The following is a 23,729-nucleotide window of genomic DNA, read 5'->3' as shown; positions in this document are numbered from 1 at the left end:
TCTGGTTATGTGTTAAACCTGTTACTTAGAAGTGTAATTGTGCATTCAATGCTTCCCTGATTCTCCTTACAACAAAAGGATGTAAACACAAGATGATAAATACAGGATGTATTAAAAAAAATCATCCGATTTCAAAAGGCTATTTTCGTTTAAACAATGGACATAGACGCTTGCAGTAAAGTTTAAAATATATGGCTGAATATAAAATTTTACATACAAAACGTTCACAAGTGATCAATGTGTCGTACTCGGGCCACGCGGCGTATGTCCGTACGAGAGTCAAACTCCTCCCACACTTTTGCGAACGTGTCTGGAGTAAACGGCTGCAGAATTAAAGCACATTGAAATCGGATGATTCTTTTTGATTCACCCTGTATATCCAAAGTTCTGATATAACACAATATGTTTCATTCTATATTTTTGGACACAGCAGGGGACCCTGACTATGTCCAAAACAAGCACCCATAACTAACACATTAAAGCTATGCAAATACTAAGTATGATTAAAAAGAAATCTGGGATCCGGCCCATAAAAATGCAAAAAACCCAAGTGTACATTTGGGTATTCTTCCTTTCAAGGCTATCTTCTTCTGCATCTCTTTACCACTTCCAGCACAGCTGCTGTTTTTAGATTCCTTCATAGACATCTTATTCTGTCCCCTTGTCTTCCTACCACTGCAGTATATGCTCCTCCTACAGCTTCCAGTGTTTTCCTAAGCCAACTGAGAGACAATCTGGTGTTTCCTGAATCTGCCTGAACCACCTCAGTGAGATCTGTTCAATGCAAAAGAGTAGCTCCACCATGAATGAGCTCCTCTCCCTGTCATTTTAGAGTTAGCCCAGACACCTTCAATTAGATTTTCATTTTACGAGGCAGATGAAGCCACAGGGAGCCAATTCTGGTAACCAGGGCTGGTTTTGAGTGAAGATTTTGTGTTTTTTGTGTTTAAAAAAAAAAAAAAAAAAAAATCTTCTGTGCCTTTAATGCCACGTGTGCCATCACAGCTGATGTTTTCTCTCTGTTGGAGGTCTGTGGTGAAAGTCACAAGCGTACACAATGGGCCTTCTATGGAACAATATAAAAATAGCAGTGGTGCTGGAAGCGATCTAGAGATGTGCAAGAAGAGAAAAAAAAAAAAAGCACAGCCAAATTTAAATTATGTATAGTTTCTGATTTTTGTGGTTTTTGTGCTTGCACCTTGTAATCAGATGCAATGTTGCTAAATACACAAACAGATGATATACAGGTATGTAAGATGAAGGATGCTTCCCATTGGTAAACAGCATATCTGATGTAATATTCTGTGTATGTTGTTTGTTGGGTTACAAATGACTAAAAACATCTTCCACTGCATCACATGGAAGATTAAGGTCTCAGAGTGATTTGTCCCTGCTTTAGGTTTCTCCTCAGAATTACTGGTCAGGGTTAAAAGGCAGTGCTCTGGATCATCTCATAGGCCTCATTGAGTGTTTTAAGCAGCTCTTCCTTTTCCTTGGCAGGTAGAAAGCTTGACTGTGCAGAGCAAATGTTCTGTAAGACACAAGACAGATTTCACATTGAGCTGGGGAATTAACTTTTAGGGAATGGTTCAGGAATCTGGGAACTTAGTCACACTCTCATCAACAGTAAGCAGTCAGCTAGAAGTTTCATACTCATGTATGTGCAGTGAATATAGAGGTACAGGAGAAAAACAGTGTCTTGTGCATCTTCAAATTCATATATAGATGTTATATGATAAATGCACAGAGAAATATATGGAGCTACTGAAGCATTAATCTTTAAAACACAATTTGCATTTGCTAGTTTTGCAATAAATGTCCTGAATCAGCAAAGATTGATGAGATGAGATTGATGAAGGCAGAAACGATGCAGAATGCTGCAGCTTACTGCTTAATGGCACTGTTGTGCTTTTGAATACTTATGCTTGCTTATCATATATAAAATAAAAAACTAAATGTAACTCCACAATTGGTGACTTTGGACCAGAGTTTCTGTGAATCCTGGTGCAATATGGCATGAAAAGACACCTGTCATACTCTCAGTGATGACAGGCATTCTCTTCTGTCACTGTTCCCGGTCAGGAAATAGTCTGGCAATTAATCCTCCAGTAAAATCAAAATGTGCCCTTTTTACATTATGTTAGTCTTTATTTAACCATAATGTTGCAATTACTGAGCTTTATAGCTCATATTCGTTACCTCTATAGAGCTATGCTAGCTGTTTCCTGGATGTAGCATCACAATCTGCTATAAAGATTAAATGAGCATTGATCTAAGTTCGCTCTTGGAAAAAAGCCAATTAAAATGTCAGTGTCACCATCCTTTTAATAAGCTCTTGGAAAATTATTCCAAACCTGGTGGAACTTGGATGTGAAGCTCAATTGGTGCGTCTGAGGCTCTTCGGTGAACAGTGGATTATTTCTCCATGGAAGGTTTGGTCCCTGCTTCAATTAACGATGCAATATACCTTGCAATTACACCCCCTGCCTTCTTTTCAAACCATATTCAAATGAATTCTTCCTGTGAACTACTGCTATGATTATTCATGCATTTGATCTCACCAGTCGTTTGAATTCCTCCTCGGTGAATCCCATGTGTTGGTGTGCTGTCTGGTAGTCGTGATGCAGGTTGGAGTTAAAGATCAGAGGGTCATCTGTGTTCAGAGAGTAGTTAGCTTTGTCTTTCATGAACCTGCACGAAAGAAATAGTACGAAAATGAATAGATGCCCAAAGTTAGTTAATATTTAAATAAAATAATTGAAATTTTTTTATAAAAAAAACAGAAACTGACGTGATGACGGGGTGTGTGGTGAAGTCTGCGTTGCAGGCACCTGTTAGCTTACTCGAAATAGGACACGTCTGCAATCAGAACAGCAAAGGCAAAACTGAGAGGCCAAAATATTCCGGTCTTTTTTTTTCTAATTCAATTCAATTTTATTTATATAGCGCCAAATCACGACAAAGGTCGCCTCAATGCTTCCCTGATTCTCCTTACAACAAAAGGATGTAAACACAAGATGAGGTGTTTCTAAAACACCTTTTTCACAGTAGACATTTTGACTTGTGGCAGGAAAAGCACACTTGGAATTAATGATGCCATAGATCCCTTAAGTGCCGCACTAAGGCATCAGAGACTACTCCAAGGTCTTTTCTTTTTATTCTGTACCTCCTTAACTCCTCAAAACTTCCTACTTGTGAAATCAATCTGAGTGTCCCATCTCAAAGGATGTCTTCATTCCTAAACTACATCTGAAGGACGGAGGAGAGAGGAACTTCTTGCAAGAGCTAAAATTGAGGATCCGCAGCTATATACTTTGCAGAAATCTTCTTACCCATGACGTATAAAAGAGCCATGACATAGAGCTGGTATATATGTAGCTGAAGCACTCTAAAGATAAGGTTTCTTTGTGTTCATATGTTGTTTCATTTATTTAAGATGATCAACTGCATGAAAAGGACACAAATATTGTGTCCTTGTCACATTCTGCCATGTTGTGAATTTATCTAAAGGCAGTATGCCTAAATATATAAACCATCATCAACAGCTGACATCTGAGACCAGAAAATACAGCTGGAGGCTACAGCAAAACAATAAACAGAGCTCTATGAGAATGTCTGATTTTATAAAGTGTCTCTTCCACTTGCAGGAAAGGATGCAAGGAATTGACAAAGAGGCAAACATCAAATTCTCCACTAGGGGTCAGTGTATCACTGTCGCTAAGTAGATACTTAGTAGCCCTCCAGTCCACTTATCAATGTAATTATCTAGTAGAACAATCTCATTTCCTGTCTGTAATGAGCAATATGATCAAAGAGCAAAGTACATTTAATAGATTAGATAACTTTGCGTATGATTCATATTTATAATGAAAATGCTGAGAATTTCACACAGTTCTTTACCTCAAAGTGCATGTTTTGAGCCAGCAGTTTTTTGTACAGGTCGTCGTCCTCCAGAGTGCGGTAACCGTGTCCAACACGTTCAGCTTTCAGCACTTCCACAGCCTAAATTTGAAACAGAAATTCATAACATAGAGGTGAAAGGTTATAAAGTGTAGAAAATTGCACATGTCAGCAGTGCCTTCAAGCTATTTCTGGAGGCACATTCAGATGTTATGCCATAGCTGAACTGTCAGTTTAAAGGATGGGTTCTTTAGAGAGCAGCCGTTTTATTTTAGTCAGACATAAAGTGGTTATGCACTACAGAAGTTTGGATGGACATTAAAAAATAAGCACAGTATGTAGACCTATATTGGGTTCTTAAGTATACCCTTGTAGGCCCCACAGGAGTTTGAATGAACCATGCCGCTGCCAGTCAGCAACAGCTGCGAAGGATGCAGTCCGTGTTACCAGGTAGATGTTTAGACAACATCAAACGAAACTGAGAACACTTCTGTAGCTTCAGTGTAGGGTGAGCGGCAGATGTGTGACCCAAAGTGAGCATTTGAGGAAAGTTTGCTCTATTTAAATATCTTGTCTACGCAGTAAGAATGTGCACAGATCGAAATAGAGGGGCAGGGTTTTGTACAATAACTTATAACGAGTAATAACGAGTTACTGCATGATTAGTGACAGCAGCTGTGACACTTTATTTCGACTGGTACTTCTACTCATTTTGAGCACTTTCTGCTACATCTCTCATTCGCACAAATTCATGCAGTGCTTTTATCTATACCTCTATGCTTTTATCTATCATTCACACACACTCACACGATGGATGTGTCAGGGACAACATAAGGCTCAGTATCACAGTGATCCAAGAAAACTGATCCCCTGACTTTCTGATTGACAGACAACCTATTCTACCACATGAGCCGCAGTCGCCCAACAGTCTACAGTTAGTGTTGCATAATTTATTTCAGTTATACTCCAATGATAATGAACCAGCTATCGAAGAAGTTGTGCTAAAATTTGTCTGCTCTCTGCTGGAGGAAAGGGGCCCTCTCAGGGTTGGCCGTGGGTGTGCCTCACATGTTTGTTATGTTGTTGGACCTTCACATGTCCGTTGTTGTGTCGTCCTTTACCCATATATAGTATTTACTCAGTGTTAAATGTATTCTTTTACCAGGCTTCAAATGGGCAACACTAAATATAAAACACTTATTTTATTGACATGCCCGCCCTTTTTGTTGTCACTGTGTGGCTTGATCGTTTAGTTTACAGGTATTTTAGGATATATAAGCACTAACATGACTCCACCACCTCACTCAGAAATGTCTCATAGTTGAGCTGCTTACTTCCTTAAAATGCACACAGTACGTATGGAGCAATTTAAAGGCACTCCCAATTTGTTTTCACACTAACCTTCAGCTGGGCTACAGCGGACATAGAGCTATGCTCTTCTTGTTTTCTTTGGACCTCTGCCCTTAATTCTGTTGTTAACATGTGGCTTGACTGTTTTGTTTAAACGTGCTTTTACGGACGGTTAAACAATCAGTAGGCTGCACCAGCCTGTTCACAAATGTCTCAAGTTACTGTTGAACAGCTCACCTCCTTCACCACAGAGGCCGGCCCCACCTCGCCAGCATGAACTGTCCTGTGGATCCCACAGCGTACTGCTTCCTGGGAACAAAATCAATCATGAAACGCAGCAGCAATCAAAGAGCTCAGCCAAACATTTGGTTTCCACATCTGTAATGTGTACCACTGACTTGAGTGCCGTTTATAATGTAGACAGGTTCTTGTACACACTTATTCTGGCAGAAGTGAAAACTTTAATAAACGTTCCCCCAGTGGGTACACATTGAAATAAAAATGAATGTTTAATTTGTCATCGAAGTAAACTAAATATAGAGATGGCATTACTCTGGTTTGAACATCTGGTTTCATTTTAGCATCTACAACCTCTGGCACACCGAGTGTGTCCTGCTTAATCAGCTCATACTGCATGCATCTAATGATCACATATGAAGATAACCTTCAATATTAGGGAGGACTTTGTTCTGTCAGCTCTGGTACTCGTTAATAATTAACGTACAGTGTGGGGGCTTGTATATACATTTCACAGCAGATAGTGATAAATACTGCTCGTCATAAAGAGATGTTAGAAAAACAATGTCTCTCTAAAGGAAGAACAAAGAATGACAAAAATGTAACAAATAAAATGTATGCAATGAATACAATGTAAACTGTAGATTTACTTAATGCACATACAGTTGCACTGAAAGGTTTTCTGTGAATTATTCTAGTGCTTAACGATTGTACACCACGTATCTTCACTCAGAGTTTGAGACACAAAGTTTTAGTTATTTGGGGTTGTCTGAAATAAAAATTCTGTATACAGGGTTGGAAAATACAAACAAAACCCCTTAGATTATTATGCCAGAAGTTTGTTGGAAGCGTTTGGTCAACATGAGCATTCTTAGGTACTTTTAACAAAATTTGGGTATTATTAGTTGTACTAGATGCATTTGTATGTGTTTGTCAGTCCAATGAGTGTGGTAAAACAAGCCCAGCTGTATTTGATCACGAGCATTAACAGAAATTTGAGAGGCCTTGGCCTCAAGAAGTTAGTCAGGTTTTTTTTTCTGGATGTTGTGCAATGACTCCAAAGAAAAAGAACAGCTCACAGAAATCACTGCAAGCCCAAACATTCATATCCAAGACGAGTGCATGCAACTTTCAGCTGCAACTGTGTTATTTACCTATCTATACGCACATATACGCATGCAGGCTGTTTACCTTACACTGAATAACATTACAGAAATGCTTCAGTCATTCAGATGGTATTGTACTTTCTGTTGATGCTTAATGCATAATGAGCCAGCCAACAAAATCCATGCAACATCTGCAGATGCTGCACTGGAATTGCACAACATGGTTTACAAATAGCTTATGAATTACTTTCATTGACGCACAAGCCGAGGCAGTGACTGAAAGGAATTTTTTTCATGCTCACAGATGAAAGTTCATGTAGTGTTTTCTTATACTATTACTACATCAACACGTTGTGTTTGGGGGGGGTATTAATATTAAAACAGCAGCTTAGTAAATGATTCAAGTATCCAGTGAGGACAAGTTTTAGGCTAAACTCATTATTTACTGTAATGTTTAACTGCACATGACTCAAAAAGACTTCAAGGGTTTGAAATTGTGATTCTTTTTGAGGTACCCATTAGTTATTAATAATTTCTAGTGTTATTTCCCCCCAGACTTTTGTGTTTTCATGCCTTAGTCTTTGCTAGTTATTTGTGTTTTTAGATTCTTACTTTGAAGTTTTTATGATTTTCTTCTTTTTTTCTGCCTCTGCAATCGAATGCCCTCATTTGTTTCACGTGTGTTTAATTGTTCCTACCTACTACTCATTTAAAGGTTGTTTAAAGGTTGCTGCTGTGAAGTTCCCACTCTCTGGAGGAACTTCTCAGAAAAGCTCAAAATATTTGACGTAACTCATCATAATGTGTTTGAACTGCTGTCATCAGATGACACAGGATATGAAGGCACTGCTGTGCACATTTTCTGAATGTCTGTCTTTTTGTTTAGCCTTCCCTATTTATATTTTGTTTTATTTATTTTGTATATAACGTTTATACCTTAAAGGGTACTGCACTTCATTTCTTAGTGTGCAATGCCAATAAAGAGATTCTGATTCTGATTTCTAATCACCACCAAGTTTGTTTTTCCTGCCTTTCCAATTTTTGTATTCTATTTGCCAGATTTTTGCTACAGTTTCTCTCCTGTGCATCACTGACAGTAACAACAGAATACCAAAACAAACGACCACAGTCAGATCTCTTTAGGAGTATTTAGCTCTATTATTATTGCTACTCTTTTGTTTTCATACTAAAAAAGTATGAAATACAAATTATGATATGATACCTACCCATGCTGGTAATCATAACCCCTCCTGTCTTTCAGAATGTAATTAATGTAAAATTGATGTAATTAACTGATGTAAAATATCCAGCACTTCAGTGCATTAAGTGATTAATCTACTTCCTTCATTAAGGTCTGACAGGGAAAACTGATTACTTACTGTGGTGTTCCCAGAATTAATCAATATTGGCTGGCAGAAAAAGAAATTGGATTTTTCTGACAAGCTTCACTGCATAAGAGGAAATTGGTTTGGGGAAATTAGATTTTTCTCCCATATTTGCTGGATAGAGATATGCATCGGTACATAAATTCTCTATATAGTGGTCTATGCCAGTAAATAAATACAACTTTCTCACTGAGAACATTTACTTTGCGGCTGTACTTAGCTGCAGCATCAAAAGAAAACTAGGATTATGATAAAATACACAATCTAAATTACATTTTACTGTGTGCTCCTCTAAATATGCAACTAAAATTGGTGATAGTTAAAAGGGCAGAGAAAATCATAGTGATCAATTCTAAGGAGAGCGTCTTTATCATATATTGCAACCAGGGCCAATAGTTTGAGACATTTTACCTATAACCAGAAGAAGAAGGCAAACTCAGGGCATTACCAAAGAAAAACAGATTATATGTCAATCTGTCCTACAGCTGTCAGGATATTTCAGCAGACCAGCAAATAGACTAACGATGTCATAAAGCCCCCATTCCATAGAAGTTATACATCAATTAAATCCACAATGATTACACGCCCACAGTGATATTGCTAAAACATTAATGCAAAGTGTAAACATAACCACGATCACCCGCTTAGTTAAGTGTCTGTGCATGCTCGAGCTTGCTAACTAGGAACTACGATCAAGGCTGTCAGGCATCTTATTAGGTAAATTGTTGTAAAACAAAAATATTGTACCAGCTGAAGTTTTTACCATATATTTCTGTGAGATGATAAAGTCTTTATTCCAGTCTGACTTAGAAATACATTTGCACCAAACCAATTTCTTAAAAAGTACTAAAAACATTTAAAATGTGCAAAAATGTTTACATCCGGTGGTGCTAGAGGAAAAGTCGGGGCATGACCAAAATAGCATCTGAGAAGCATTTTCTCCTAAATCTGTATGTAAGACATCTTACCATGTAAGGAATGAACATCATTCACTGACAGTGTTGCATTAAAATGCAGGTCAATAGAATTTATCCTTTAGGGACCATTTATTTTAAGGTTCCCAAAGGATTTCATGGTAATGCATCCAACGGTTATGAATTTTGACTGTGGAAAATTACGATCCCACAAACGTCTCTCTCCATGCAGCTGTAAAATAAAGCTTCCAATACTCTAAGGATGCCTGAAAGTTAATGATGCAAAAAAAAGCAGCTATATTTATCTGGCCGTAGCCACTCGGAGTATGACAGACTCTACGACTGTAAAGGTGTTTTTTTTAAAAGGTATTGTAGTTAGGCATTTCTTTTTAGATTTTACAACTGTAAAGGTATTTTTATGACCTCAAAAATGACATAATACTTTATTGTTACAGCTGAAGGGGGTGAGGCTGGATTATATGGCATTGTTGTGAAACAAAGACAATTTAAAGTTCCTTCTGATGGATGATGTTCATCATACTGGTGTTTCAACAAGCTCACCTCATAGGCCTCCATGTGTTCAGGATTGGCTTCACAGTTGAGAGACTCATCACCTGCCAAATCAATGGCAACCACTCCCTCATCCTTATATTTCTTACACAGCTCCACAACATCCTTTGACCAGCCTGGAGAATTTAAAACATACATGTGTTACCAAACAGCTTGGTCCTGCTAACTGATAGCACACATGCTAAATGATACATAAATGTGACGACATGATTAATCTTCTTTTATGACAAGTTCAAGACAACTTTAATGAACATTCATAACTGTATTCACCTGGCTGATAATAACAGAGGTTTTGTTCTTAATGAAACAGTCTGTAAAGTCAATGTGAAACCAGTGCCAGCAACATGTGACCTTTGTAACCTTTGAACATACAAACGTGGTTGCTCCATGCTGATCTCCTGGTTTTATTATTATTGCAAAAACACTGTTTCTTATCTAATGTTCAGCACGAAAGCAATAAAGTGTTTCCTCAACTTGGTGCGTCACATCCTGTCTGTTATTACTTCACTCATATCTATTCTACTTTTACATAAATCCAAAGTTACGTAAGTACGCACTGTAACGTGTTTAAGCATAAACTACTCTACCTGCATGCAACAGCTGGTAATGCATCTGTATTTGCTGTCTAAACCATAACAAATTCAGATGTCCCGTTCACAAAGTCACAAATGAAAATAAAATGTAAACAGCTTCAGCCTGTTTTTGTGAGAGTTGTACTAGAAAATGCACGATGGCAGATATGAGTTTCACTTGGCGGTTATACCGGAAACAGCTGCAGGAACGGAGTAGAGCAAAGGACACATCTCTACGATCAGTGCTGCTGCTGCTAACGGTAACTGCTCATGTTACCTCAGTTAGAATTACTGATACAGCAGTTTGAAGTGTGTACTTGTGCAGATACTAGCAGCACTCGTTAGCCCTCTCCTGTGAAAGCTGTGGATCTCTAATGCTTTTTTTTTTTTTTTTTTTTTAATAGAATCCTTGATGTTTTCTTGCCTCTAAATACAAGTAATATTGTTATTTTCTTTGATGGCCAAAAACCTCAACAAATGTTCAGTGATCAAATCCTTCTGAGGATTAATCCTAATTACTTTGGAGCTATTTAATCAATAACCACTGAGAGAAAATACCAAAACCTGAGGCTTTCTCATTACCCTCAGATATCCTTTTAAGTGCTAATTAGGGAACGTTTATCTATGATCATCAGTTCCTCCATTTTCTTAACGGTTTATCAAATTCAGTAATAGTAGGTGACTGGAGCCTATCTCAGCTGTCAAGGAGTGACAGAACACCCTGCACATGTTACTGGTTTATCACAGCTTGTGACTGATGTAGAAAAATGAATAGTTTACAAACTGTGGGTCTCCAGTTATACCTAAATACTACACCACAAAAACTGTGATGTTTTGAGTACCCCTGGTCTTTTTCAGACAGTAATTCCCATAACATCACCACACTAAATCACACGCTGTTTGTAACATGATTCTGGGACGTATAAATGGGTCACAGGATAGAGAGTATGTCTGCTGACACTGGGCCAAGGGTGAGGTAGATGATGCTGACACAGAGGGATGGACTACCATCTACACATACAGCTAATTTAGAATGACCAAATAACCTGACTGTGGGAAAGGTTAAGCACCTGAATCACCCAGTGAGGCCAATATATCAGCTGATATTAGCTACTTGTTGATGTATTAGTATTACTATTAATGACAGCCAATAAATAAAATAATAAAGCAAAGCAGACATGGGAACCACCCTTAGTTTGTCTGCCAGAAGGGAATTCTGTAGCTTCCTTGTGTGTAGCACATTTATATTGCACATTTAGTACACCACAAACTTATCAGCTAACCAGGCAGAGCCAAGCAGAATAAATAAGTAATCCAGGTCTTTTAAAAATATATTTACACTGCACTGTCATTTTTCTAAGATCTTTGTAAAACCTCGTAAACATCTACACAAATTTCAGGGAAATCTGTCAATATATTGTGTATCTGAGAGGAGAAAATATTGGCTCATATATTCGATTTTTAAATAACCAAATAGTGGCAAATCCACTATCATTCAGGCTCTGAACGATAGTGGATTTGCCACATGCAAACTCCTCACAGAAAGGCTCCATCCACCTAGATGGTTTGTCCTCAGAAACCTCTGGATGTGAGTGCAGTGCTAACCATCAGCTGAACTAACACAGTCACGTTAGCAATTTCATTTCATGAGCTCAAAGTGCTTTTGTCTAAAACAGTCCATCAGACATTCATACAGTGCTCATTGGAGACCAACAATTTGTAGCATATTCATTTGAAAGAAATACGAAAGGTTTGCATATCTATATCTATCTATATCTATATAGTATAAATTAAGTTAGCATGTTGTGTTTTTCTGTGGCGCTTGTGTTCATTTTATTTTTATTTTCTAAAAACAATAACTGAGGCAGTGGCTAAGGCAGAACACAGTACAGCAAGAAACCTTATCTCACAAGGTTGTGTGAGCAGACAGGAGCATGAACAGTTCATTACTTGGCATGTGGCGCATGCAGCATAGAATGGACCTGGCTTTGATTTTGAACTCTCTCTCCCCCTCGCTGAGGCCCTCGTTAACCAGTCTCACCACCTCATCTGGGCTCAGGTCGCCCCTGAGCAAAGACAATAAGAAACGTTCCAGTAAATGAATCAGAAGTTTATTTGATCCTTTATTTGAGCTGTGCAAACCAAATACCTACTCTTCCTGGTTCCATGGAATTGGCTTCACTCCACTGTTAGCTAGAAGATGTGGGCTGTATCTAACTTCAACATAAATCACTCCTTCTTTGGCTTTGTCTTCAACAAACTCACGGGCTATCCTTTTAATGGCCTCTCGGTCTCCACTGAGAATTGAAACAGAAAAACACAGAACAAATTAAAATGCCCATTAGCTCTGATAAGCTTATCTCAATGATAAAAAAAAAAGCAAAAGCACTGGCCACTCCTAACCAGCTATCTATACATTACTGTCTTTCACAATGCGCAGTATAAGCATTTCTAGGAGTTAGCTCAAGTGTTATTGATATGATCTATGATACGGGACGTATTTTTTTGCTGATTGACTTATAATCTGTATTAGATTAAATTCGCTGACACTGACAACTATTCCATGTTGTGCATAATGATCCTCTCGGCTTTCTTCTACAATTTAAAACCAGGTGAAATAAGCAAAACGTTTTTATCATTTACACTGACATGTTAAATTATGTACAAATTCTTCCAAGTGATCTCACCTTATTGAAATTATGTTTAATACTTGGTGTTGACACACTGTATGAGATCCAGTGCACATTGGAGAAGCATAAGTACAAGGACTTTAAGGACCCCAAAATGTTGAATGCCCTTTCTGACACAACGTCAAAGGAATTTGTTTCTCCTCCTGGGATCAATCCAGGGAGTCTCGTTTGTTAGGGGAATTTGTAAAACACTTTCTTTTCAGATGAAATAGTTTCATAATTTTCTGCATGACAATACAATACTTTCATTCTGGGCGAATACTGAGAGGATTAGAGCTTTCCCTCTTTTCCAGCAGCACGTTTTCACTTGCACATCATGTGACTGCAAACAACGCTGCTTCCAGCATTTACAATGAAAGCGAAAGCTCATTGACCAGCCTTGAATGCATGTTCTGCAGTGTCCTCACAGTAACCCCCTCAGAACACACACACAGCCTCATCACTGCCAAGCTCATACAACAATTCGGCCTAAGCTCAACTCAGCCTAGCAGGTTCCCTGTGTTGTTGAAGCTGTCCTGGCTTTAAGCGCCTTGATTCAGAAGAGTCCATTCAGCACAACTGCATGAAGCATTCCAGACATTATACAGACCGTCATTGTTGAATTCTTTTATGGCCATTGAACATTTGAAGGCCTGTACTCGGTCTTTTTAAATGTTTGAGGCCAGTTACTGCGGGAACTAAATATAAGACAGAGTGACACTGGAAAGGAACTGAGAACAACTTCACTCTAGTTTTAATTTGGCTGCTGAAGTGGAACTTGAGCTCTGTAATAATGTGTTCCTCTTCTGTATGTCTGACATTTAAAATCAACCCCCTGTCATGGTGCACAATTATATTGCATAATCCTGCCAGGTCAGTATCATCAGTCACAGCTATACCACACATCCTGATTTCAAAGACTTTGGATGCACTATGACTGTAGTAGCTACATAATAGGGAAATCTGTCATGTCAGTGTGATAACAAACTGCTTAACTAGGCTATTAGTAACTCGTTCTTTGCACCCAGGGTCAGCTGATCAAGAGGGAAACACCTTAGCTAAGTATGCAACTGAAATGTGGCACTTACGCAATTACGTGCATATACTCGTTGAACTTTTCCAAGAAACTAGTGAGGGTGCCAGGCTTTTCCACAATGATCCTCTTCTTCATCTCCTCCACAGTATTCACAGGCAGAGTTTTACCACGCATCCTAACATAGGGCAAAAAAAGGAAATAGAAAAATGTAAAAACTGCATTGAAATGTAAGCATTTAATTTTACCCTTTATAAATGTTTTTTAACTGAGTTGTGTACTTTGTTTAAAAGAAATTTGGAACAGCAGTAATTTGTGTGACATAAACCACTAAAAATCTGAATAAAAACATTTGACTGTTTTGGTGACTGATATTCATCACCCAAGCCTTCTGAGATGGAGTATATTGCTATTTTGCCAAATCAAATGAGATGAGAACTACCTGACTAGGAACAAATGGTAGACAAATGTCATAAAAAATATAGCTTGTACATAAAGGAAGCTTGTAGCCTCCTGAAATAAAATGTAAAGCCACTGCATAAGTGACTTAAACCTCCACTCTTTCAAACTGCCAGCAGTTGGCTCTTCTGGTTGGAATTTAAAATTTTCAAAGTAGTTAAGATTCAGGGCACGGCTACCTTGTGTGTTTGATGTCAGTGAGTATGGGCCTCTAACAATAAAGCTAAGAAATTACCAATTTTGCTCTGCACTTATTCTCTTGGAAAATAACACAACTGCTGCCGTAGCATTTTTTTCATAAATGAATCTACACTAGGCATGTCACCAGAACTAATCTTTTGATATTACAATTTTTAAGGAACAACGCAGACAGTGTCAGCAGCGTATGTACCGAGGCTCACATTGTTCAGAATTGACATGGACAGCATACACCTGCCAATGTTTTTGTAATACCCTTACATGCTGAAGAAGAAAAATGCCCACAAGCCACTGCAAAAACTACACTAGAAAGATGGCGACTAGAGAGCAGCTCTGACAATAACTCCACCCTGACTCACTGATAAGAAAGGAAGTTACAGACAGGCATATGTTTTCCTCAAATACAAGTTACCTCTTTTTTGAGACAGCAGGCAGTGACATGATGAAATCAACTATGCTCCATGTTTGCAACGGCTAATGCTCACGCTAATATAATGCAATTAACATTATACCAGAGGTGGGCAACTCCAGGCCTCAAGGGCTGGTGTCCTGCAGGTTTTAGATGTGTCTTTGATCCAACACAGCTGATTCAAATGGCTAAATGACCTCCTCAACATGTCTTGAAGTTCTCCAGAGGCTTAGTAATGAACTAATCATGTGATTCAGGTGTGTTGAGCCAGGGTGAGATCTAAAACCTGCAGGACACCGGCCCTTGAGGTCTGGAGTTGCTCACCCCTGCATTACACCGTGCAGTAATGTTAGAAGGCGACTCGACAGCCATCCTAATTTCAGTCTGTGGCCTGTCAACAAAATATAATGTTAAGATTTTTACTCAATGGTCTACCTTGACCATATCAGTGATTTAAAACTACTTTCTAATAAAGGAGTTTATTTTCACCAATAAAAACGATATCAAGAGTCAGTGATTTTGGTACTATGTAAAAAACATTCTGGCATCCTAGTTCACGCTCCATATTACAATTTCCCAGAGCATAATTCCTAATGGGCCAAATGCCTTTTCAAAATAAAGTCGGAGAATTTTCTTTGGCCTGTATCATCCAAAATACCTGCCATGACAGTTAATATCTAAACGTCCATAATAAAAAACGAATACAATTTAAATATATTAACTCACTGGGCAACATCCATAATGGTCTGCACCCTGATGGCTCCATCCAGGTGCACGTGCAGCTCAACCTGTGAATGAGAAAGTTTGTTGCCAAATAAACTGATTATCAAAAATACTTCCACGCAGAAACCTGGTGGAGTTTATAGAAGACAAATATGATGTCAGTGGAGCAGCAAGCAAGAGCAGGGGTGTGTTGCAATTCTGTGATTTGGCTGCAGCCCATCGTGAATGCAGTATGCATGACAGAGCAACAAGTGGTGAAAAGGCCAGCAGTGCCAACGAAGGGTCACAATAAGTATTCTGGCTCTCCTTCCATCGCTGTGAGTGCTGATTTTTCCAACCAGATGACAAATGATAAATCTCTGCCCCTCCCTTAACAGCTGAGACCTTGGTTGTCACAGCGAGGTTCAAATGAAAATTTTCCTACCACAGACATTTAATTCTAACCTCTGGTTAGAAGTGATGATGAGCAAAGAACTAGGCAAGGTTATTGAAACTTGTTTCAATAGAAGTTTAATCTTTTTATTGCATTAATCAACTGGTTAATATGCTTTAATCCGCTTCTGATTGAGCAGTGGGAACCGACACAGGACACTGTTTTTGCCAAAGCTTAAAATTAGAGAAACTTGGGACAGTTTAGGACATTATCTGAAGATGAGGTAGGGTGAAGGCAGAACACATGGTAACCACATGCACACTGTGATTATTAGCACTAATCTCACATTGGCTGTATTCTCATGTGCGCCTCTATCAGTGTTTACAAAGGTTTATGCTGCAGTGCACATGTAAAAAAAAAAAAAAAGCTCATGTTTTTATTGCTCTGAAGCAAGCAGGGCTCAGTGGGAAAAGCTGATGTACTCACTTTCATGCTCCAAAATCATCAAATTCTGACAGCTGGAATGTTTATTCACCATTTTTTGCTTCTTTAGAAATTGATATTTCACATTAAATAAATATTATAGAGAAAAGTGTCAGGCTCTGAAAAGACTTATTAAACCCTGGACAGCTGAATTTAAGAGCGCCGGGATTTCTGATGTCCTACTGTTTCCCTGGAAAATGCCAGATGTTGTGGGTTTGCATCTTTTACACCTGGAAAAGCTTGGCTTCATCCCATATGGTTGAAACCATGTTTCCAACATAAAAGGGAATTCAAAGGCTTGATGTCACTGGCACCTGTTAAAGGATGGGTTTGGAAATATGGCAAATCTCTGTGCGGTTTTCTAAATAATTTTTCATATCAGAACTTTCAATAATAACAATGAATAGAAATGATTTAATTGGAGCTGTTAAAATACAGATCTGCAATATCCTATCTGTAGCTCTGCGCTTGACAGAAAGAGGCTTTATGCATTATTAAATGAAGTTATGTCGGTTAAGCCACACAACCTTCTTATCATACTTCTGTCTAAGAACAAGCCTAAGCTGTGAGTAATGTTAAAAACAACATCAGCACAGTATTTCCATTGCATCAAATGTTATGAATTTGAGTGTGCTGCCATGCTGGCCTGTGAAACTTGTGACAGAACCATGAAATCCCAATTTTATGGAAAGATTACAAAGTCTGTCTTTGTCTATTGATCACTTTAGAAAAATGAGTAACACTACTCAGTTTTCAGTAACTCTGGTACTTTGAAGGCTCCAGATTAAAGTTCATAAATTAACTCAGACAGAAAATTAGCAACTATTAATACTTACAAGTTGCTTAAAGTGTTTCACATTATTAGCTTCCAGCTCTACATGTACAGCTTTATGTTTTTTTTCTGTTTTATATTGTCATGCCAAAACATAATAAATAACAATATAACCACCAAATGCCATCATGTATTATATATACATGAACGGGGCAGGGATGGCTCGGTAGGTAGAGTGGTTGCCCCACGATCGGAAGGTCGGGGGTTCGAATCCACTGAATGGCTACTCTGAGGTACCCCTGAGCAAGGTACCGTCCCTACACACTGCTGCCTGAGCACCTGCTTAGTGGCTGCCCACTGAGTGAATGGGTCAAATGCAGAGGAAAAACAAGTAATTTCCCCATGGGGATCAATAAAGTATGCATTATTATTATTAATACATATTTTCCTCTTTTTTGTATAGTACGCATGACTTTGAAAGTTAGCATGAAGCTGAAAGTTTTTACATAAGAGTTTTGTTAGATAGATATGCAGGTATTTCTGCTGCAATCATGGTGTCAGACTCCTCAGAGCAGGTGTGTCACCCATCAAAGAAGAAACTGAAAATTTAAAAAGTTTCAACCACTTAACTGTATAACTGCATAGAAATTCCCAAATATGAGATGAATTAAGTATTTCTCACTATGATCTGTTTCCGCCTGCAAAAAATCTTCAATGACACAACCTTGCACTTTTTGAAAAGACTGAAAGGACTTTTTTCAGAGTCCAGTAATATCCTATTGAAACACAACAACTTAGTAGAAAATTGCTAGTTGGAGCAAGATTTGCTTCTATTACATGAACTGTCTACACAGCTCCGTAGCTGCATCCTTTTTGGTGTGACAATGGTAACCAAAGAGCAGATGTTTCTATCCAAATGTTCACCACAGAAATGCGTGTGCATCTTTGAGGTTGTTGATGTCCCTTGCCTACAACACCACACAAAAGCCGAGCGTGTCAGCAATATTGCATCCACATGGCTGATGCAGACAGGAGACAGCTGGGTAATCAAGTTCAAGTTCAGGGATTTCTTTCTTTCAGGAAAATAGCAGTTCCTCTAGCACATTGTGTGCCTTATACAAACCAGTGTCACAAACAAGCTGTTTGTGAAGCTGCTTTTTAAGAAAATGACCACTTATCTACTCTGTAATTATTAGGCAATCCTAAAATAGGAAGTTAAAAAGAGGTTTGGACAGGATTCCAGTTGGGTCTATTTTGAAGCAACATTTGACTTCTGTCATCGCACAAAACTTTATGTTTCTATTTGCCTTAGCACGTTTAATGTGATGCAGCTGTGCAGCATTAAAACATAACAGAAGCTCAATGAGAGCACAGTATTCAGTCTTACTGAAACGCTTTCACAGATTTCTGCTATTTTATAGATGAAGCAAATATTGTGTGATCAACAAAAATAATCAATCAGTGGTGATCATTTGCTACTTTGCATTACAGGATTGTACATTGAATATGTTTGGTTTAGAACAGGTGGTCTGATAAAATAAGACATGCAAAGATGCAAAATGTTTAGTGTCATGATGTATGTGTTATGAGCCATTTCTTTAAGAAATGAATTATTACATTAGCAGACACCAGACCTAAGACAGCAAAGAAACCCGCTGAAACTAGTCTGACCAAACTTCCTGAAATTTTAAGCACCAGTCTGCAGAAAAAGTAATGTGAAAATTTGTCATAACAGTACTCTTCAACACTCATAGCTTATTCTTTGTTGACATTGGCTGTATTTCAGCTTTATGTGATTGGAGTTAATTATTGAAAATACATATGTCAGGTTGCCAAATATGACACTATGCATAGATTAAATTCTTGGACCCAGGAACATGAAGACAACATTTCTCCCATTTATTTTTTTCACTCTCATTTAGATGTGATGTGCAACTACTGAAACTTTAATCCAGATCCAGAACTTCCAGGTTGGGCCAAACATCGAATTAAACTCTTTTTGAGTAATCCAACTAAGCAACAAAACAAGTCATGTAGCCTCATAGGTGGAGTTAATTCGCTTAACACAACCATAGTTTAGCAAACACAACCCAATGATCACATACCGCACTAATCCTGAACTACAGCACTGTGATGCAGTCAAACTGTCTGACTAATAAACGTTTATTTGACTGTTAAACTTTGTTATGGTCATCGGTTGTCAGTATCATCCCTTTAAAAGTATTATTGATAAGCTATATCAGGAAAATAATGTAAAAGTTGTGTTTCGTTTGTTTATTATTCAGCGAGGATAGAATCCGGCGCATTAAGCCTTTTATGCCACGAGCGGACATTAATTCATAAATTTTTAACTGCCACGATCAAGTTTTGAGACCTTCCCCAATTTCTTTGCTTTGCGGCAAAAAAAGCATTGAAATGAAAGGTGCTGCACACGGCTCCTTTCATTCATACAACAGGTTTTGTCCGTTTAAAGGAGGGTAGCCAAATTTCAAACTCCAAGCAAGAAAAATAAAGTTTTTCCGTGTTTGAGTGCGGGTATTAAGACAGCAGGAAGGAAGTTGGGTTTTTTTTTTTTTTAAGTTAAACTTTATTTTATGTTTAATTTTTAAACCTTTCTTTTGAGTCCTTTTTTGTCGAGGGGGTTCTCACAATAGGGTTCCCAAACAGTGTCAAAGCAGGCGTACCGGGCGTAAAACCATGGAAAATTGAAAAAGAAACCGCTTGAATTATTAAAGCTCACACTACAGTGAGCCGGCTGAGCTGTGAACGTACCTTCGGCTTGCTGAATACTACTTGTTCAGATGAGCGATCGGCCATCGTAGAGAAAGCGTTGTGGCTGAGCCTGCTGGTGTACAGAGAGCTGACGAGTGGAGAACCGAAGCTTATCGCCGCTCGCCTTGCTATTATATGCATGACTCAGGGACACGCCTTCTTTCCCCTCCCAAATGCAAAAAGCAGCGCCAAGAGGCTGTTTTTTGCTGGACTACAAAGTGAGAAGTGATGGTGTGCAGATCAGCAACAGGCTGTGCGCTTTAGTGTGCATTAAACATGCGTAGCCTTAACAACAGCGAGCAGAAGGATTAATGGCTCTGTTGTCTGTGGCAGCAGCTTTGCACCCATGTGATGGGAGCTTTGTAGCCATCTAATTGGCCTAATAATTTGAAACCAGCGATTTCGTTTGCATTTATTCAAATCTCTGATCACCGACCCCAGAAAAGAACAATAATCACAAACAAAAATATTAATTTTGTTGCAATAAACTTCACTTTGGAGCTTTTAAAAGAATCCGTTTACCTCAAAGACCATTGGCCTACTTCAAATGCTTCAAATAGCTGGCCGTGGAAAGTGCACAACCTCCTAATCCCAACAACAGGTTAGACTCTTTTTCTGTCAGCATTAAAAGTGTTGAACTCAGACCTGAATTAAGGGCTGAAACCGGTGTAGTTTATCTTTAGGTTTTAGTTGGGAAACAATAATAATGGCACCATATGGCAGTGGGAAGCATTATTTTTGTATTTTCAGATTTCATATCACAGAGATAAAATGGTTAGACTTTTAACCAGCTGGTCCCAGTTTCTCATACCACTTACAAAAAATGTAAAAAGCACATTCGCAGCTTTGGTTTCCATCATCTGCAGCTATAAAGACATCATGTTTCTCTTGAAATGTTTATCACTAATCTGCATCTCTGAGGCTGCTGTTATCGCATTTAAAAACAACTTCACATAGATGCAGAATTACTGCAATGTCATTTCTGTCTGCAGAAAGCAGGCAACTGGTTAACCAATCTATAAGTTATGCAATGCAGTGACGCAAAGAAGCTGTTTGAATAACTGTTTAACACATAACTGTAACTGATGCACTATTAAATAAAGTTAAATAAAATTTGAATAAAAGGTATGTGAATAAAAACCTCTGGATCAGATCACAGTTCTAGTCCATTTTGATCAACATTTGACTGCATGGAAGCCCCCGGGTCAGTAACACTGCAGCATCAAGCCTCTCTTTAATCTGTTGTTGGATGTTACACACAACATTACAACTGCTTGATGCCTCTGCTGTATCATGTATCATATAATTTGCTTCCTTTTGCATTTTTTTTTATATATAACTGAAAGAAATATATATTACTGCATGCATTATTGCTGCATTATTCTACAATAAACATGCAATATTATTTGCATTTGGAAGGAAAACGTTAAAGCTTTATTAAACACATTGTTTTCCACCAATTTTAATGTAATATAATAATTAGTTGAGTGAGATTTATAGAAACCTGCCTAAAGGAAAAACATCTCTGTGTGTATGGCGGAGGTGTGACATGTGAGCATTATAACAGGATGCGATGGTGAATTCTAATGAAGAGGATCAACCTTATGTGAATTCAATGAAGCAGAAAATGAATTGTTATGTAAGAGTACAAAAACCTGTTTTAGGTGATGCTCAAATTGCAATAATATTTCTGCCTAATCAAAACTTTTTGTCGTCTGCTTTGACAACACTTTATAAAAACCGTACTTTCTTTTTTACACAAAGAACATTTTGGTCCATGGGAATCTAAACACAGTGAGCACATCCTCTTTTAACTTGAGTCCAAACAGCTGTGAACAGAATGTCAAACTTGCGTGCTATATTTTCAATCTGCTTTGGCAGCAGATTTTGCATTTTAACCAATGCTGACCTCCCCTGAAATCAGCCCAATCATCATTGCCAGTCACATGTGACCACTCTCCACTTAGTTTCTACTTTCAATCCACAGAAGCCTTCTGTTTGCTGCCAAAAAAACACTAAAATGATTCATAATAGTGACATTTCTGTATGAGCCCCTTGTTCTTTTTCTATTATAAATTATCAGCATTTTTGTTATGAGATAGTAATTCAGTTTTCTTTGCTGAGGTTTTGAATATCCTGCTTCCAATTAAACGGGCCAGAAGAATTTTATTTGTGAGGCCTAAAGCTGGAAAATTAGATTTGAGCAGCTCCAGAGTCCTTCTTTGTCCAGATAATCTGTCCGTCTTGCTGTGAGCAGTTTTCTCAAGAACCTTTTTATCACTGAAAACCAGTGGTGGAGGAAGTGGCTATCCCCGTCCTTTATGTAATACTTCAAGTAAAAATACTAATGCAACAAGTACTCAAAGCCATACACTAACAATGTTACTTCATTAAAAACAACTGTAGAATGATCAGAAATTGTACTTATCATTTTCATTAAAAAAAAAGGTTATACAGATATGTATTTAAGCAATACTGGAGTTACTTTGTTATATCCACCCGTGCTGAAGACACAGTTTCTGTTTAAAGCCTCTTCAAGACCGAGCGTACACAGAGGTTCCTCTCTTCACTTCCTAGCATCAACAAGTGGTTGTAGCTCAGAGCAATCCTACAATTTTTCATCAACAAAGAATCCATTTTCAATTTAAAAAACATTCCACTGAGCCAGTGTGAAAAAATATCTGAGTGCCTCCCTTCACTCTTTTCCTCTTCCATAAATAAGTCTCCATTACATGCTTATTAGCATGTAAACAGTGCAGCATTTAATAAAGATAAGGAAGATTGTGCAAGAACTGGACTGACTCTTGGTTAACACAAGTCTGACATGTTAACTGTTAACAGCTGTTAGCTCATCTGCCCCATTAATGTAGAGACAATGGCATCATGTTTTAAAAAAGCTGCACTACAGATGTGAAACTATAAATCTGATGTGTCTTTAACAGAGAGTTTTTTCTAAGGCCTTACACATGAAGCTTTTTTTAGCGAGGTCGATTAGAAAATGTTTTGAAAAGCCTTTTGTGCAGGCACAGGAGAAATGAGAGAAAAACATGCATGGTCGACAGTTCCCATTTCCTTTTTTATCTTCTTATTATCATCATAAGAAACAGAGAAGTCTTTGTCTTAAAGAATAAACAAATATTCATATCGAAAGAAAGAGGCTACACATATCTTAAATATTTGCTTTTTGTTGCTCCTTGTAGGATATCAAAAAGGACAAGTTTGCTTTGATGTTTGACAAATACAGTAATGTTGGAAATGGTACATGTCATTTTAATCAATGAGATTCAGACATGCCGTTAAGTGGATGCTACAAACTACACAGATTTGATTTCATTCAGCCACAAAAGTTTTTGTGATGTTTTACTATAGTCCAAAGGTGATATTGGCCAGGACCTCACTCAAAGCAGGAGGAAGGAGGTCTCTCCTTTCTTTCTTTCTTTCTTTCTTTCTTTCTTTCTTTCTTTCTTTCTTTCTTTCTTTCTTTCTTTCTTTCTTTCTTTCTTTCTTTCTTTCTTTCTTTCTTTCTTTCTTTCTTTTTTTCTTTCTTTTTACAGCTTACACAACCTTTTATTTATGGACAGCACCACGGACATGTTGTCAACAGGATACATGTTTTCCCCCAAACTGTTCCCACAAAACGCCAGAGTCTGCAGTTGTCATAAATATCACTTTATGACTTTGCTTTAATCTTGCAATACTTCACATATTCTCTGAATAACATGATAATTACTAACAGATGTGCTTGTGGCTTGCTGTTTCTAGTCATTTTGGAGAACATTTATTTGCTTCTTTAGTTCAGTACAA

The 23,729-nt window shown here is 38.0% G+C and overlaps 1 protein-coding gene across 2 annotated transcripts; it reads right to left on the bottom strand.

Moving 5' to 3' along the window:
- Window positions 1-954: 954 nt before the first annotated feature.
- ada (adenosine deaminase) lies at window positions 955-20,079 on the bottom strand. Of its 2 annotated transcripts, none has more exons than XM_080898029.1 (11): window positions 19,926-20,079; window positions 15,529-15,590; window positions 13,792-13,914; window positions 12,188-12,331; window positions 11,985-12,100; window positions 9,454-9,578; window positions 5,488-5,559; window positions 3,901-4,002; window positions 2,792-2,859; window positions 2,562-2,691; window positions 955-1,531 (listed from the first exon to the last, which is right to left on the bottom strand). In XM_080898029.1, exons 1-11 carry the CDS (start codon window positions 20,064-20,066, stop codon window positions 1,427-1,429), a joined length of 1,188 nt encoding a protein of 395 aa, XP_080754155.1. In that variant the 5' UTR covers window positions 20,067-20,079; the 3' UTR covers window positions 955-1,426. The 2 variants fall into 2 exon arrangements, with proteins under 2 accessions (XP_080754155.1, XP_080754156.1); XM_080898030.1 differs by having other exon boundaries at window positions 15,529-15,606; window positions 19,926-20,031.
- Window positions 20,080-23,729: the final 3,650 nt, after the last annotated feature.

The sequence above is a fragment of the Rhamphochromis sp. 'chilingali' genome (assembly GCF_963969265.1).
Source record: "Rhamphochromis sp. 'chilingali' genome assembly, chromosome: 12".
Classification (NCBI taxonomy): domain Eukaryota; kingdom Metazoa; phylum Chordata; class Actinopteri; order Cichliformes; family Cichlidae; genus Rhamphochromis; species Rhamphochromis sp. 'chilingali'.
The sequence above is the reverse complement of the archived record's forward strand: the minus strand, read 5'-3'. Positions and strand labels throughout refer to the sequence as shown.